The sequence below is a fragment of the Malus domestica genome, chromosome 01, assembly GCF_042453785.1.
Source record: "Malus domestica chromosome 01, GDT2T_hap1".
Lineage (NCBI taxonomy): Eukaryota > Viridiplantae > Streptophyta > Magnoliopsida > Rosales > Rosaceae > Malus > Malus domestica.
In genome coordinates this window covers 29,299,701-29,314,639 of record NC_091661.1, presented here as the reverse complement: position 1 = coordinate 29,314,639, position 14,939 = coordinate 29,299,701, and the positions used below count along the sequence as shown (strand labels likewise).

The 14,939-nt window shown below is 36.6% G+C and overlaps 2 protein-coding genes across 2 annotated transcripts; both read right to left on the bottom strand.

Moving 5' to 3' along the window:
- Positions 1-5,593: 5,593 nt before the first annotated feature.
- LOC103440064 (sorbitol dehydrogenase-like) lies at positions 5,594-7,156 on the bottom strand. Its single transcript, NM_001328968.1, is given in 2 exon segments — positions 5,594-6,838; positions 6,972-7,156. Coding segments are annotated over 2 exon segments (1,107 nt in total). The 5' UTR covers positions 7,102-7,156; the 3' UTR covers positions 5,594-5,861.
- A 4,916-nt stretch (positions 7,157-12,072) lies between these two features.
- LOC103440075 (sorbitol dehydrogenase-like) lies at positions 12,073-13,779 on the bottom strand. The gene is made up of 2 exons (XM_008378762.4): positions 13,333-13,779; positions 12,073-13,203 (listed from the first exon to the last, which is right to left on the bottom strand). Exons 1-2 carry the CDS (start codon positions 13,460-13,462, stop codon positions 12,227-12,229), a joined length of 1,107 nt encoding a protein of 368 aa, XP_008376984.1. The 5' UTR covers positions 13,463-13,779; the 3' UTR covers positions 12,073-12,226.
- Between the last annotated feature and the right edge of the window lie 1,160 nt (positions 13,780-14,939).

The following is a 14,939-nucleotide window of genomic DNA, read 5'->3' as shown; positions in this document are numbered from 1 at the left end:
TGTACTATGTACACGGTTTTGCTGTTAGTCATGCCCATGTTAGGTTTAGGTTTACTCAAAGTGGAATCTGGAATATGCTGTCCTCCTTCAGTTTATTCCAAACAGTTTAATTATCCTTACAGCAAATACTTAGAGATTCAAATAATTTTGGAGATTATGTCAAGGGCTTCCTTCCCTTGACTTCATAACTTTGGAGTAAACAAAATTGTCGACAGGAAAAAAAAAGAAGGTAACATTATAGTTGAACGGAAGCAAACTGAAAAATTAAATTACATGGTAATAGGACAAAACGACAGTATTATAAAAAACACTTAATAACACATGATACTATCATTTTAACGTCCTGGTTATGTGGTCCTATTCAACATTCCTAACACCATTTTAATTGTTGTTGGGCATTATTTTCATCTACCTTAGTATCCGAGTAAACCCTAGCCTTGGCATCCCCAAAATACCTGACTATAATCTGCTCGAACGAGTCGGTAGAGCTAACAAGCAGGTAAGCACGCAATAATGCTTTTTTTCTTTTTGGATCAAGTAGGTGAGAGATGTGGCTAAAAATTTGAGTAAGGGGCCAAAATTATCATTTTATTTCTTTTATGTGATTCAATATTCTAATTGATAGAGCGTTGAGTTTATATACATATATAGCTCAGGATTAAAAACTCTCATGTTCTCTAAATTAATGTAATTAGTCGTTTCAATATCTTCCCCAAAAGATAAAAAAAAAAATCTCCCCCTCCTCTTAATAATAGTAAATTAAAATAATAATAATAATCTTGTTTTAGAAGTTATCTTTTTCTTTTGTTACTTTTCATGGGATTCCTTTAACGCCTGAATTAAATATATTTTTGGTCGGTTAGCATAATCTATTAGCCATTCTGTGCAGTAATGACTCCCACCATCCATTATCAACCAACAAAAACCGACCAAAAACCTAATTATTTAGTAACAGTTGGTTGGTCCCTGTGTAGCCAGGCTTAAACACGAGATGTGCTCTCTGTGTTGCCAGCAAGCCTTAGGGTTTCTGGCACGCGTCCAAGGTAGGTGACGACTGACTAATTCCCGCGTCAGAAATATGTGGGATCGAATTCGGTGACCGGTGAGTTGCAACCCTCCTGAAGTTTCTTGCTTTAATGTGCATGATAAAGTCAAGGGAGCCGTGGTACATCAACAATGGATAATGAGGTGCCACGTACAATGTGTACGGTTAGACACACGCGTATGAAGCATAATATATTGGAAAATTTGTTTTAGTGGCCCCTCTTACAAAATCATTCCTCTCATTTTCACCGTCTTTGCATATGGGTGTATTTTTTATCGTGGCCCTCAAGTGTTGATAATATTTATCTTCGTTGGATAAACTTAAATTTTAAAAGTTATATCTAGTATATATATCTCGAATTATGTTGGTGAGTATTATCATTATGTGAGGGCAGTGAGCAAATTTTTTTTTTTTCATATATGCAACCTACAAATGATGTTCTACACTACTTTACTCCAAAATGATAGGATTTTTGACCGGATAATATAATGGGTTGAAGAGAAATATCCTAACCATCAAGAGAATCCACCACTTAAACTCAATATAGTGAAAAGAGAAATGCTAAAGAGACTCTTACAAAGTGAGACTCTCTGTGAACTTTCTGCCATATCACTGTTTAATGTTAATTTCAATGCCAACATTATAAAACATTGTGACAAAAGTATGATATGACAAAGAATTCATAAAGAGTTTCGTTTTTTTTTTAAATCTCCTTAACATTTCTCATGTAAAAATATCAACAGCATCAATAGAAACTTATTACCATTTTGAACATCAATAGAACTTATTACCATTTTGAACATCAATAGAACTTATTACCATTTTGAAAATACTGACAATGAATATCAACACATCAACGATATTAACAAAGAACAAGTTGATTGTCTCTCCCAAAGATCACAGACGGTCTTTGTCAATATTGTCGATGCATCAATGTCGGCGATATATTGGATAGCTCAGTGATGAGCATATTGGCTAAGCAAGGCTACATGAAAATACATTTTTGTCGATTCTCTACAAGTTCCCTAAAATATGTACAAGGGAGCCGTGGTACATCAACAATGGATAATGAGGTGCCACGTACAAGGTGTACAGTTAGACACACGCGTATGAAGCATAATATATTGGAAAATTTGTTTTAGTGGCCCCTCTTACAAAATCTCTCCTCTCATTTACACCGTCTTTTCGTATGGGTGTATTTTTTATCGTGGCCCTCAAGTGCTGATAATATTTATCTTTGTTGGATAAACTTAAATTTTGAAAGTTATATCTAGTATATATATCTCGAATTATGTTGGTGAGTATTATCATTATGTGAGGGCGGTGAGCAAATATTTTTTTTTTTCATATATGCAACATACAAATGATGTTCTACACTAATTTACTCCAAAATGATAGGATTTTTGACCGGATAATATAATGGGTTGAAGAGAAATACCCTAACCATCAAGAGAATCCACCACTTAAACTCAATATAGTAAAAAGATAAATGCTAAAGAGACTCTCACAAAGTGAGACTCTCTGTGGACTTTCTACCACATCACTGTTTAATGTTAATTTCAATGCCAACATTATAAAACATTGTGACAAAAGTATAATGTGGCAAATAGTTCATAAAGAGTTTCGTTTTTTTTTTTAAATCTTCTTAACATTTCTCAAGTGAAAATATCAACAACATCAATAGAACTTATTACCATTTTGAACATCAATAGAACTCATTACCATTTTGAAAATACTGACAAGGAATATCAACACATCGACGATATTAACAAAGAACAAGTTGATTGTCTCTCCCAAAGATCACAGACGGTCTTTGTCAATATTGTCGATGCATCAATGTCGGCGATATATTGGATAGCTCAGTGATGAGCATATTGGCTAAGCAAGGCTACATGAAAATACATTTTTGTCGATTCTCTACAAGTTCCCTAAAATATGTATATAAGAGATCATAGTGGGAGGAAGTGAAGTTCAAGTTTGGCGTGAGGCGATTAGATGGACGGGATTTGGGCCGGATCTTTGTGGTTTGGCAACTAGTTAGTCCAAATAAAAATTGTAAGGGTTAATGTTTAATTTGTAGAATATAATTAGGGTTCTTGTAATTTAAAAAGGTGAAAATATTGATCGTTTAATTTGATATCTCCTAAACTATGAGTGAAACTCACTATGTCACTATAAACTCATTTTCGTGTCACTTAGCTCTAACTCTACTAACTCAATTTTTATGTCTCACTTTATCTTGTTTCGTTACTTTCGCCAAATACGCTACTAACTTTTATAACATGTCATCTATGTGAGCTACTTTTCGCTAACATGTAATCAAGTCATTGCCACAAGTACTAATGAGTTTAACATTTAAAATTGTTTATAAAATTAATTGAAACTCACATTTTCTTAAATAAAAAAAGGGACCAGTTGCTGGTCAAGTTAAAACATTCCATTATTTCGGAGGCCGAAAAGACTCAAGGGCTCACACTTCGCCCCAATCGATGAAGCCTCAACACTTCATACATGTGTTCTACAAGCCAAAAGGCTTTGAGTCCATTCGTGTTTGGAGTGAGCCGAACTTTGTTGCAAATATTTTGACTCACTAAAGACACTAAGTGATCATTCTTAGATTTCTAGTTGTGCTAGGTATGCATTATTTTTAGACTTCGTTTGTACATAAGAGCACTTCCACCGGAGGGCGAATGTGCTGGCACCCAGTTAAAAAACCAAGCTAGGGGTCTGTCCCCGTGAAATAGACTGGCACCCAGCCCATGCTAGTCTCCAGGCCATGCTAAAATTGACTGACCCAGGGACAGGCCCATTTTCTTTTTTGCGCCTGGCGCATGGCACTCACGCTCGAGTGGGCGCGAGTAGCAGACATCAATTCAGCGACGGGGCCCGCTGACAGGCGCACTCAATTGTCACCCGAGCTTGCGACGTGGCCCACTATATGTCGTTGGATTTCCAACGGTCAAAAAAATTTGAATTATAATTTTGATCTGGACCGTTCGATTACAGATCAACGGTCCACGTTTTTCAACCCACAGAATTATGACCGTTGGCCACGTGGCACCTTATAGGCTATTGGATTTGAATATTTTTCAAATCCAACGGCCCAGATTAATTAGCTACATTAAAATTTATTAAAAATTATAAAAAAATACAAAAAAATAATTATTATTTTTCTATAAATACATAACCCTCATCTTCCACCTTACACCACATTTCAATATTTTCCACACTTTCTACACTATCTACATTTCAATATTTTCTACACTTTGAGAGAAAAAAATTTCTTCGTGGAAGAACATTGAAGATGTTACGTTGTGTGAATGTTGGGTTCACACTACTCATGACCCTGATACCGGAAACAAGTCGAGGGGTTCTAGCTACAGAAATCCTAGCAACGAAGATCCTAGCACCACATATCCTAGCTCCACTGACTTTGTATAATTTCGTATTTCTTTGTAGTACTTTATTTAATTTCTTATGTAATTTTTAATGTAATTTCTTATTTATTTTTAGAACTTTATGTAATTTCAAATTTATTTTTTGTACTTTATTTAAACACATCAAATAAGATTACATAAACTCACCAAATAAGATTACATTAAACTCACCAAATAAACTTTACAAAAAAAAAAAACACCACATAAAATTACATAACCTCACCATATAAACTTAAAAAAAAGAAGATAGTGACACGTGGCGCATCGGGATTGGTTGCAAATCTTAGAGGAAATCTATTCACAAAATAGTACGTTCGGATAATGACACATGGCGTTACAAGATTGGTTAAAAAATCTTATCCGAAATTAAAACTATTTTATTTATTTATTCTTTTATAAAAAAATTTAAAAAATTTTAAATGGGCTGGGTGCCAACGCATTTTGTAAGGCTGAAGATCGTTTGTGCCAACACATTTTTAGACTGGGTGCCAGCGCATTTTTTTAGGGGTGGAGATGCTTTGACCTATTACTATTCACTGGGGTTTATTACTGTTCACTTGAGTGGATAAATGCGCTGGGTGCTGGCGTAAAGTCTTAGGGGTGGAATTGCTCTAAATGCTTTGCTCTTTAACTATTTTTCGTTTTAGAAAAGAAATATTAGATTCTATTAACCCTCAAAAGTAGTATTTGGACAACCATCGTTAACACAAAAGTATTAGGTTTACAACTTTAGGGTGAAAAGAAAATGCCTTAGGGTGAAAAAGAGAGAGGAAAGAGTAACTTGCAATTTAAGTGATAAAGAATGTTCATCTTGTGACCAATTTCTCTAACTTAATAAGTTGGGTTTGTGATAATTTGTAAAATTGTTAGGAATTAACATTCTCATCATCTTTGGTAAAATCAAATCCACCGCGTAGATATTCATAAACTGCTCTACCATACGCTACTGCAGCAAGAAATGCTATTGGAACAACAGTAACTCAAGGTATATATTTTCTACACTAATAGAAGTACGTCTATATTTCTCCATCACGATGTGTCTAGTACTCTCTTCGATGGTCCAAAGGAACTGAAGCAAGGCCAACAGACTCGTGTCAAATGAAAACAACTTCAGCGGAAAAAAAGACTTATATTGAAGAACTTTTAGTTACATACATAGTTCATATATATTGACGGACTCATGTTAAAAATACGGGAAGCTACTACACTGGTGCATGCCGAGATCTAATAAAGGTATACAATGGTCCCTGTACAACAAGTTTCCACGAACTTTAGAACAAGAACATTCTTCATCCGAGATGATGACTTCCAAATTTCCAAACCATCACAAACTTGCCCCCTCAAACAATCCGAAATTCTGCAACTTCATGGTTGATTTGCTATAGAGTAAACATGACTTTAATGGCGTTGCCCCCCCGAGCACTGGTTGCAAAAGCTTCTTCCACCTCCTTCTCGGTAAAACCAAACCGGTGGGTAATAAGCGGCTTCACGTCGATCTTCCCGCTTCTCAAAAACTCTAGGCAAAGCGGCCATGTGTTCTTGTAACGAAAAACTCCAACCACGTCAACCTCCCTGGCAGCAGCCGGAGTGAGAGGGACCGTCATCACCCCGTGTCCCATTCCGACAAGGCAAACTTTGCCGCCAGGACGAGTGGCATTGAGGCCCGTAGACATGGTTTTGTTGAAGCCAACACAGTCGAAGGTCACATCAACTTCGGATCCCATAGCTTCTTTAATCTTGGCAACTTCGTCATCTAAATCCTCCATTTTTGTCGAAACTTTGACCGTGCCATCGGCGCCGAGAGACTTTGCCATGGCTAAACGCCTGTCATCCATATCTACGATGACAATTCTTGGTGCTCCGAAAGCACGAGCAGCCAGCACGGAAACCAGCCCGATCGGCCCTGCGCCGACGATCAGAACAGTTGTTTCGGGACCAACATTGGCTCGCCGACAAGCGTGAACCCCAACACTCAAGGGCTCACACATTGCCCCTTCTTCCAAGCTCACATTTTCCGGCAATTTAAAGCACAGATCCGCGGGGTGCACAATCTGATTCGCCAATGAACCATGAACAGGTGGGGTGGCGAAAAACTTCATGTCAGGGCATAGATTGTAGCGGCCGCCTTTGCACTGCTGGCAATGTGCGCAGCTGATGCCGGGCTCAACAGCCACACGGTCACCAGGCACCAGATGCTTCACCTCGCTCCCAACTTTGTCTACGATCCCAGCACACTCATGTCCGATCACCATCGGATCCTTAACCTGAAAATCCCCACATTTCATGGTCTTGAGGTAGTGAATATCACTTCCGCAAATGCCAACAGCCTTAATCCGAATTCGAACATCATTCGGTCCTAAAATTAAGAAATCCCAATAAACAGGAGAGCAAGATGTTAGCCAATACTTCAACGAAACTTGAAAACTGATAATCAAAAACCGAAAAAAAAAACTAGCGATGAAAATAAAAGTAGGGAGATAAGTACATACCAATAGCGGGGAGCTTGAAAGGTAGGATCTTGATGGTGTTAACATCAACTAGCCAGACAGCCATGTTTTCCTGCTCAACAGGTTTGGCGTCTCTAACCACGCCATTGCAGGATTGGCCTCCCTTACCCATTTTTTACTCTCTGTTTTTTCTAAAGTGTGTTTCTAAGGCACAAACTACTACTTCTCCTAACAAAATAGACACAGATAATACAAAAGGCACGGATAAACGGAATGAACGGACTTGTTTGATTTCTTGATGAAAATAGAGTGGCTACGGGGTGGTATTTATATTAGTTTAGGAAGCCTGTGAAGCTGCAAGATCACCTGCTGTAAGTTTATAGAATCTATCTCACATGGCCAAGTAGTGGTTGTCACAGCCGTGTCCTGGGGAACCTAATTTAACGTGCATCTTGAATTATTCTGAAATCTTTCCTCGTGAATGTCATTGTTACATTGAGAAATTAATTCATTCTTATCATAACACGTGTATATATTTATCATTTAACGTGTATTTTGGATAATTATAGGAAATTTTCATTGTAATTGTCACATTATTACGTGGAGAAATTAATTCATTCTTATCATAATACGTGTATATTTATCATAATTATGTCATCTACGCATGTTATAATCCATAAATTAATAGTATAACGTGATGGTATGAATGTCACACCCCAAGAATTTGGATTTGGACGGAGCGATTTGTTCTCAAGAATATTCCCATTAGTTACAAACACACTTTTGGATACATGCGTCTCTTGTTTGAATTGGGATTGGTATCTCCTCTTGAGAGAAACTACTTTGTGCATCTCAAATGTCATTCCTAAATTGGCTTCATATGCAGCTTATTCGAAAAATTAGGATCAATATGGAAAGAGAAAGTGAAATGCCTAACTATATATCAGCGAGATATATGATTCAGTACATAAATTTTACCGGAACCCATTACAGATTTAAAACTTTTGAACTTTTAAAGAAAATTTTCTCTAATTTTGACTAAATAAGAATAAGTTTAAACACTCATCGCATTATAAATTACCATGAATTCTATCAAAGATAACTGACATCGATATATTGATATTTTAAACAACAACCGTTATTGTGTGCCATGAACGCCCTTCTCGATTTTGGAAGCCTAACCAGTTTATATTTTTTCAACCACAAAATAACATTCGAGATAAATTTTCGCCTAGCTTTTTGGAACTTGAAAGCAGTCAAATTTTTTATTTATAAAATAAATCTATTTTTAAATTCGCCTCATCAACGATGCAAGTTCAATTTAAAACTTCTTTTTTACAATTATTACGAAGAGAAATATCATTTAAACACAATGTCAACTACTAAACCAGCCGAATATCAAGTGGAGTGCAAGATGCGCGATGGTGTTGGTGTAGGGACCACCTACATTAGAATCAACGGATGTGAGGGGACTGCTGAATCGATTCCACGGCATGCAGAGTCAGATTGACGTGGATTCGTCCTCTTTATCCATCAGTTGGGTCCCACGTCGATTCAAGTTGGGGTAGGTAGTTGAGTAATTTCGAGCTTAATTAAGATTAGCGTTGTAACCCCATCAGGAAACATATTTCGCGTAATTACCCCCATGAATCTTGATATGGAATCAGATCGAATATTCCTTTTTTCTTCTTTGGAAGGAAAGTCTTACTTGTTTTTTTTTTTTTTTTTGGTAAAAGAAAGTCTTATTTGTTGATTAGGTTATCACAAATATTTGTACCAGCCATTGCTTAGAACTACAGTTTATTTGTATTTGTTTTCATTTGTAAGAAAAATGTGTTATGTTAAATTTTGTTGAATTATTATGACTAACTTGTTGTGAGGTTTAGTACACTTCCTCACTCGTTTGTGTAGAATATCGAAATATGACTAGTCCATTATGAGATTTAACTAAATCTCCCACTCGTAGTGTAGATAATATCGAATTAGAGAACTATTAATTTTTTTAATCAAAATAATCTATGAGATTAACATAACTCTTCACTTTGGTAATTCAGATTGAAAATCGATAGAAATTGCGCTTTGGTTTGTAGACTGTCAATCATTTTGTCATTCCGTAAAAAATCTCTGCTAAATGAAAAAACAAGTAGAGGTGTTGACTGGACAAAAACACTCTCAAATTCACATAATGACCAAAATAATAGACCGTGGACAAATTTAGTTACCACTTCTATCGATTTTCAATCTCAATGACCATACATAAGTTATGCCAATCTTATGAACCATTTTGGTTAAAAAAATAAAATAATAATTGTTTTAGCCAATGAAATAAATGTATGATTTATTTATCTAATTTTTTGTCGGCAAAAGACTGATTAATAAAATCAATATAGTCAAATTACTAAAATATTTCTCCCAAAATTTTGCAATGGCAATGTCAACACCCTACCGACCAACTCTTAAACTAATAACCGTCGGATAATATACCAGAAAACAAAATAAACGGTCAACTGGGTTCTTCTGTTTGCAACCCTAATTTTCTGGCGCATGAAAGATGACGAAGTTTCTTTGAAGTGCAGCATCAGCTTGTGAAGTTTATCAATTCAAGTCCAGCATGAAAGTCAAAGAGGCCGTCAACAATTGTATCCCAGAAATCATAATAACATACGCCAACGCAACAACTGTCGCTAATGAGGCTCCCCCGCCCACCATACGGCACCATAAGCCACCACACCAGCCACAGCTTCTGTCTCGCGTTCCGTCTTTCTCCTCAAATCGATCCCCGATTCGATGTACTTACGGTAAAAATTGAATCGAAGAAGTTTTTTTTTTAATACATCGATATTTTTACATTAAGGAAATGAGGAGTTTGGCTAAGCCACACAATGAGCAATCTAATTTGGTATTGAATTCGTCATCTACGATATTCGAATATAAGACGTCTCACTTCCAAGTGAAGAGGAATACCATGAGAATCGAAGAAGATTTTACTAATCAATTTTTTTTTGTATATCTGAAGTCGTTTGGTTTGGTTTGGTTTGTTAATTATTTTGAGTTTTAAAAGAAATTAAAAAATTAAAACTCAAATTCAAAATTTAAAAGAAGCAATTCTAGTTTTGAAATTAGTTAAGGATCAGGACAAGCGAAGCCTAGATCTTGTTGAGGAAGAGAGAGAGGTAGTTTGATTACTCGATCATAGGGAGATGTAAAATTGCTTACTTAGTGCTAGCACTAAAGAATGATTCATGATTCCCATATAGCAATAGCAGTGTGGCTAAACCGATGCTAAGAGCACAGATAGAGACAAAAAAAAGGATTGATTTCGAACGACATGATATTGGATACAATAGATGGCAGAATAACTTGAACGTGGGATCATGATTTTTCTAGGCTCATGAGACAAGGGTGGTTAGAATGACTCGAAAGTCCTCAAAGTGAGATCATAGCTACACGGGGTATTCCGGATCAGACTACCACATGATAAGGTAATCCTTCACAACTCCATTAGCTCTAAGCCCGTTAAATATATTACTTGTCTCCAAAGTAAGGAAACCCTAATTCAAGTCAAATAAGGATATCTTGTGGATTATGCAATGTAATCATAATATTAGGATAACTGAATATCTTATCCTAGATTTCCTCCTATATAGTCTCTTCTGTTAAATAGGGATTGCTCCCTCAATATCTCATAAATATCTTACCCTGTGTATTTATTTGGGACTTCTCTCTGATCATCTAATAGCTATAACACACATTCTTTCCGCACATATTCTCTCAGGCGTAGACATGGAAAGACATCTCTTGCTCACCTTCGTCTACGCGTAGACATGGAAAAACATCTCTTACGCACCTAAGCCAAGGCACCTTCGTCAATGATGTGTTTTGATGTCGTACACATCATAGATACTCATTTCTTCAACAATAATAGTGATTTGATAATCCCAGAGATATGTAGGCAATCCGATATGGAATCAATCACACCCATAATCAACCCCATTCACCCTTCTACGGAGTTCATGGGTCATTCCGATTGAACACTGTCTTCGTCCGCAGATATGCTCGAATTTAGTTCCAACATCGAAGATCAACTTGATAAGCCTAAATAGAACATCAAGGTCCACACAACATAGGTTTGGGCTCTCAACTCGGATTTAGGCCCGTAATATGTTTTTCTCTTCGAAAACGGTGTCACGTGTCAAACTCACTGATAATTTGTGATCTATGGGTTTTATAGGTTAAATTCCTTTGTTTGCTATGTCAAATTTGGATTTTTAGTTTTGAGGATATTATGTAGTTTTGTTATTTTTCTCGCAAGTTTCACATAGGATTCCTAGCAAGTCTTGGTTTTAGGTAAACTATATAACCATTTTTTCCCTGGTGATATGGCGTTGTCTTTCATATTATTCAATCAAAACCTTGAAGAATATTCGGGTTTGTTTGGTATCTTATTTGTAATTTTTTTTTTATCATTTTTCAAAACATTTCTTAAGAACATTTCTTAAAAACAATTTTCTTTAACACTTAAAAACTTGATTGGTTTGTGATTTAAAATTTTTAAATCTTACGACTTAAATTAAACAAAGAGATCTAAAAAGAGGGGGCCGCAAGAGAGGGAGTCGCAAGAGAGGGAGTAAGAGGAGAGAGAAGGAAAGAAAGTAAGAGATGATAGAAGGAAAGAGAAAGAAGTGAGAGGATCAGACGAGATAGAGAGGAAAAACAGTGAGAGAAAGAACCGAGAGAATGAAGAGAGCGAATTAGAGGAGAGACGAAAAATGTATAAAAAAAACAGAGGAGATAGAAGAAGAAAAGAGATAGAGATAGATTTGGAGTGAGAGGGGAGGAAGAAAAAAGAAATGAGTGAGTTTAAGTTTAAAAACTCTAAAAACTCACTTTTTATGTTTTTAGAGAACTTAAGTTCAGTTTTTTAAAATAGTCCTACTAAATAAGTTTTTAAGGCCTAAAACTTTAAAAATTATTTTTCAGTTTAAAAAGTTTGATTCAAGTAGAGTACCGAAAAGACCATTCTTTTCGTGCTCTTTCCTACAGTTCGGTTATGGCAACGAATGTTGTGACCGCGGCTCACCAACCGTGGCATTTTGGTTCAATAGCCACCCTTCTTGGGCAATAACCCTGGAATTTCTCGCTCTTGGTAAATGAGTAAGCGGTTTCTATTAAGCTTCATCGTAACAGATTAAAAAAAACATGGAACTTTGCTTATTGAGTTATGACATGCAAATAATCCCCCTCTCCCTTTCTCTACATTCTAATAAGAATTCGTTAACCAAAACATGTAGCTGTCTTTACAAATTAAACATGACTTTGATGGCGTTGCCCCCACGAGCACTTGTTGCAAAGGCTTCTTCCACCTCCTTCTCTGTAAATCCATACCGGTGTGTAATAAGCGGCTTCACATCGATCTTCCCACTTCTCAAAAATTCGAGGCAAAGCGGCCATGTGTTCTTGTATCGGAAAACCCCAACAACATCAACCTCTCTAGCAGCAGCAGGAGTGAGAGGCACTGTCATCATGCCGTGTCCCATTCCGACAAGGCAGACTTTGCCGCCGGGACGAGTGGCGTTGAGACCTGTGGACATGGTTTTATTGAAACCCACACAATCAAAGGTCACATCCACCTCGGATTCCATGGCTTCTTTAATCTTGGCAACTTCGCCATCTAAATCCTCCATTTTCGTTGAAACTTTGACGGTGCCATCAGCGCCGAGAGACTTTGCCATGGCTAAACGCTTGTCATCCATATCGACAATGACAATTCTTGGTGCCCCAAAAGCACGAGCGGCCAAAACTGAAACCAGACCAATAGGCCCTGCTCCGATGATCAGAACAGTTGTTTCGGGGCCAACATTGGCTCGCCGACAAGCATGAACCCCAACACTCAAGGGCTCACACATTGCCCCTTCCTCCAAGCTCACATTTTCCGGCAATTTAAAGCACAAATCCGCGGGGTGCACAATCTGATTCGCCAATGAACCATGAACAGGTGGGGTGGCGAAAAACTTCATGTCGGGGCATAGATTGTAGCGGCCTCCTTTGCACTGCTGGCACCGTGCACAGCTGATGCCGGGCTCAACCGCCACGCGATCACCAGGCACCAGATGCTTCACCTCGCTCCCAACTTTGTCTACGATCCCAGCACACTCGTGTCCGATCACCATTGGCTCTTTAACCTCAAAATCCGCACATTTCATTGTCTTGAGGTAGTGGACGTCACTTCCGCAAATGCCAACGGCCTTTATCCGAATTCGAACGTCGTTCGGTCCTAAAATAAAGAAATCCCAACAAAATAGGGAGCAACATGTTAGCTAATACAACAGAGAGCACGGAAACTTAAAAACTGAAATTTGAAAGGAACAACGACTAAATTCAAAAAAAGAAGACAGATTAATACCGATAGTGGGGAGCTTGAAAGGCATGATCTTAATGGTGTTAACATCAACAAGCCAAGCAGCCATGTTTTCCTGCTTAACAGGTTTGGCTTCTCTAACCACGCCATTGCAGGATTGGCCTCCCTTACCCATTTTTTACTACTATCTGTTTTTTCTGAAGTGTTTTGTGTGTTTTAAAGACACAGACTACTTCTTCTCCAAATAAAATAGACACAGAAGCCACAGAATACACGGAATACACAGACTACTTTGATTTCTTGATGGAAATAGCGTTGCTACTGGGTGGTATTTATATTAGTCTAGGATGCCCGTGAAGATACAAGATCACCTGGTTGTGGTTGTCACAGCTGTATAAAACTAGGCAACTTGATTTATTTATACATATTTTGAATTGTCCAGTTTCATTGTCACGTTGTTATATATAAATTATTGTTATAACATGTGTGTATACTAGTTAATCCCTGCTGTAGACTCATATTAGCAATATAATCTACTAATATTTATAATACATAAATTAATAACACACATAATAATATGATAATCGCATATGATGCTTTATTGCAGCGATGGAAATGAATAATGCCTATGCACTTTAGTGCGGTTTCGTTTCCCCCTGATTTCCCTCCCTAACATTTAATAATTTAACCCCCTAACAACATCGTTTGTAGAATGGATAGGTAATTTTTTTATGAAATATGACCCTCATTGGTTACAATCACACTTTTAGATTTAAGTGCGTCTTATTGAAATTGGGAGTGGTATCTCCTTTGGAACGAAACTTTGGTCTACATCTGGAATATCACACGTAATTGGCTGAGATGCGGTTCTCAATCTCAGAAGCCCAACCAATTTGTAATTTTGAAACCACAAATAAAATTTTAAAGTTAGATTTTACGAGTTTGTTTGGAAAATGCTCCATCTCTTTGTTGGAGGTAGAAACTTATTTCTATTATGAACCTTACGATTATTAAAAAGGAAAATTAATGAAAAGGGCTTGAAAACTTTGAGTTTTAATGATAAGGACAAAATAAAGGGTAAAGTGAATAGTATCATGATTGACTTTTTAGTGTAAAAATGTGGTTTTTCGTTAAAGTGAACAGTACCGGGTACTTTTCGTTAAAGTTCCCTTATTAAAAAGATAATTTAAATGGGTAATGTTAGGAGACTAAATTTGTAGATTAAATTGTGTAAACTAAATGACTTGGAAGTTTGATAATTTGATTATTACTTAAATGTTGATTAACATGCTTATTTTTTTAGGAAAATGAATGAAAATGACTTCAATACTTTGCATTTTAACCAAAAACCATCTAATAACTTTATTTAATGATAAGGACAAAAAGAAAAAAAAACATAAAATAAAATCATGTGTGCCTAGTGCGCGTTAAGTTTCATAAACAGTATCATACCGTTAAATTCCACAAATAGTGTAGTAAGTTTCATAAACAGTATAGTACCGTTAAATATCATAAACAGTGTAGTAAATTTCATAAACAATATAGTAAGTTTCAGAAACAATGTAGTACCGTTAAGTTTTATAAACAATATAGTAAGTTTCATAAACAGTATGTGTGAGATGAGCAGGTCTCGTGCGTCAGTTTTTTTTTTA